Source organism: Gadus morhua, chromosome 4, assembly GCF_902167405.1.
Source record: "Gadus morhua chromosome 4, gadMor3.0, whole genome shotgun sequence".
In the NCBI taxonomy this organism is placed as follows: Eukaryota; Metazoa; Chordata; class Actinopteri; order Gadiformes; family Gadidae; genus Gadus; species Gadus morhua.
In genome coordinates, this window is record NC_044051.1 from 43,510,502 (window position 1) to 43,513,001 (window position 2,500).

At 49.8% G+C, this 2,500-nt stretch overlaps 1 protein-coding gene across 1 annotated transcript in view; it reads left to right on the forward strand.

The window, feature by feature from the left end:
- Window positions 1–2,427, forward strand: part of LOC115542130 (kalirin) — a 53,023-nt gene extending 50,596 nt beyond the window's left edge. The window contains exons 45-49 of the mRNA XM_030354264.1: window positions 851–921; window positions 1,007–1,073; window positions 1,701–1,804; window positions 1,903–1,972; window positions 2,247–2,427. Of these exons, the coding sequence (XP_030210124.1) occupies window positions 851–921; window positions 1,007–1,073; window positions 1,701–1,804; window positions 1,903–1,972; window positions 2,247–2,339 (405 nt within the window). The 3' untranslated portion in view covers window positions 2,340–2,427. The remainder of the gene's footprint in view (window positions 1–850; window positions 922–1,006; window positions 1,074–1,700; window positions 1,805–1,902; window positions 1,973–2,246) is intronic.
- The last annotated feature ends 73 nt before the right edge of the window (window positions 2,428–2,500 follow it).

Consider the following 2,500-nt stretch of genomic DNA (forward strand, 5'->3'; position numbering starts at 1 on the left):
CCCCCGTAACTACACACGGAAGTACACCTGTAACTACACCCGTAACTACACACGTAACTACATCTGTAACTACACCCGTAACTACACCTGTAACTACCCCCGTAACTACACCGTAACTAGCCCCGTAACTACACCTGTTACTACACCCCAACTACCCCCGTAACTACACCTGTAACTACACCTGTAACTACACACGCAACTACACCCCTAACTACCTCCGTAACTACACCTGTAACTACACCTGTAACCACCCTGTAACTACCCTCGTAACTACACACGCAACTACACCCCCAACTACACACGCAACTACACCCCAAACTACCCCGTAACTACCCCCGTAACTACACACGCAATTACACCCCTAACTACCCCCGTAACTACACCTGTAACTACCCCCGTAACTACCCTCGTAACTACAGACCTAACTACACCCCCAACTACACACGCAACTACACCCCAAACTACCCCCGTAACTACCCCCGTAACTACACACGCAATTACACCCCTAACTACCCCCTTAACTACACCCCTAACTACCCCCGTAACTACACCTGTAACTAGACCTGTACTGGTACGAGTACAGGTCGGTCTGGTACGAGTTCACGGGTAGCGGGTTGCGGGTTTGACTTCCTTTCCATGGCACTTTCGCGGGTAAAAGGTTGTGAAAACACTGGCTACGGGTTGCCTGGAATGCACCATAAGTATCATACACTTTAGCAACATGTTGTGTTATGAAGTGATGCTGCATCCGGTAGAGAAGGTACACTTTCAAGTTTATTTAAAACATATCATTCTTAATCTCTCTGTGTCTCTCTCTCTCTCCCCCCCACCCTCCCTCCCTCCCTCTCAGGCTCTAGAATCGGACCAGAGTTCCAACGAGTCGGACACTGAGCAGCGGAACAAGGCCATGAGAGGACGCATGTAGGACACAGACACACATGGAATGTTACTGTACGATATTAGCTGGTCCTGATCCACATTAATGCGTGTTTGTGTTTGTGTTCAGGTTTGTGGTCAGTGAGCTTGTCCAATCAGAAAAGGACTATGTGAAAGATCTGGGTGTGATCGTTGAGGTGAGAATGATATCTCCATTAGCCAATCAGAAGCAGCCTCAGACATAGTGTTATTATCAGTTAAATATAACCTCTCTGTCTCTCTCTCTCTCTCTCTCTCCCTCTCTCTCTCTCTCTCTCTCTCTCCCTCTCCCTCTCCTCCCTCTCCCTCTCCCTCTCCCTGTCCCTGTCTCTGTCTCTCTCTCTCTTTCCCTCTCCCTGTCTCTCTCTCTCTCTCTCTCTCCTCTCTCGTCTCTCTCTCTTCTCTCCTCTCTCTCATCCTCTCTCTCTCTCTCTCTCTCCTCTCTCTCTCTCTCTCTCTCTCTCTCTCTTTCTCTCCCTCTCCATCCCCCTCTCTCTGTCTCTCTCCATCTCCCTCTCTCTGTCTCTCTCTCTCTCTCTCCTCTGTCTCTCTCTCTCCTCTCTCTCTCTCTCTCTCATCTCTCTCTGTCTCTTGTCTCTGTCTCTCTCTCTCTCTCTCTCTCTCTTCTCTCTCTCTCTCTCTCTCTCTCTCCTCTCTCTCTCTCTCTCTCTCTCTCTCTCTCTCTCCCTCTCTCTCTCTCTCTCTCTCTCTCTCTCTCTCTCTCTCTCTCTCTCTCTCTCTCTCTCTCTCTCTCTCTCTCTCTCTCTCTCTCGCCCTCCCTCCAGGGGTTTATGTCCCGTCTCGAGGTTAGGGGAACCCCAGAGAGCATGAGAGGGAAAGACAAGATCGTGTTTGGAAACGTCCATCAGATCTACGACTGGCACCGAGAGTCAGTGCACACACAAGCTAGACACACACAGGCGCAAGCACAGATACTCTCATACACACGTGTAGTATTCTCATGTCTGTGTGTTTGTGTCTGTGTAGTTTCTTCCAGGTGGAGTTGGAACGTTGTCTCCAGGATCAAGACCTGCTGGCCGAACTGTTCATTAAACATGTGGGTACCTGTCTGTCTATCCGGCTAGCTGTATCTCTCCCTGTCGGTCTGTCTGTCTGGCTACCTGTCTGTCGGTCTGTCTGTCCGGCTATCTGTCTGTCGGTCTGTCTGTCTGTCTGGCTACCTGTCTGTCGATCTGTCTGTCTGGCTACCTGTCTGTCGGTCTGTCTGTCTGGCTACCTGTCTGGCTGGCTGGTGATCTGTCTGGCTAGCTGTCTGTCTGACAGTGTTCTGTCTGGCTAGCTGTCTGTCTGACAGAGTGTCTGTCTTGCAGGAACGTCGTCTTCACATGTACGTGGTTTACTGCCAGAATAAGCCACACTCTGAGTTCGTCGTTATCCAATACGAAAGCTTCTTTGAGGTATGATGTCACTTCCTGTCACCAAAATAGATATTCATCAAAACCGAGCAGAATGTATTCATACCATAATCTTCTGCCTATCTGTCTGCCTGTCTGTCTGTCTGCCTGTCTGTCTTCCTGTATGTCTGTCTACCTGTCTGTCTGCCTGTCTGTCTGTCTGCCTGTCT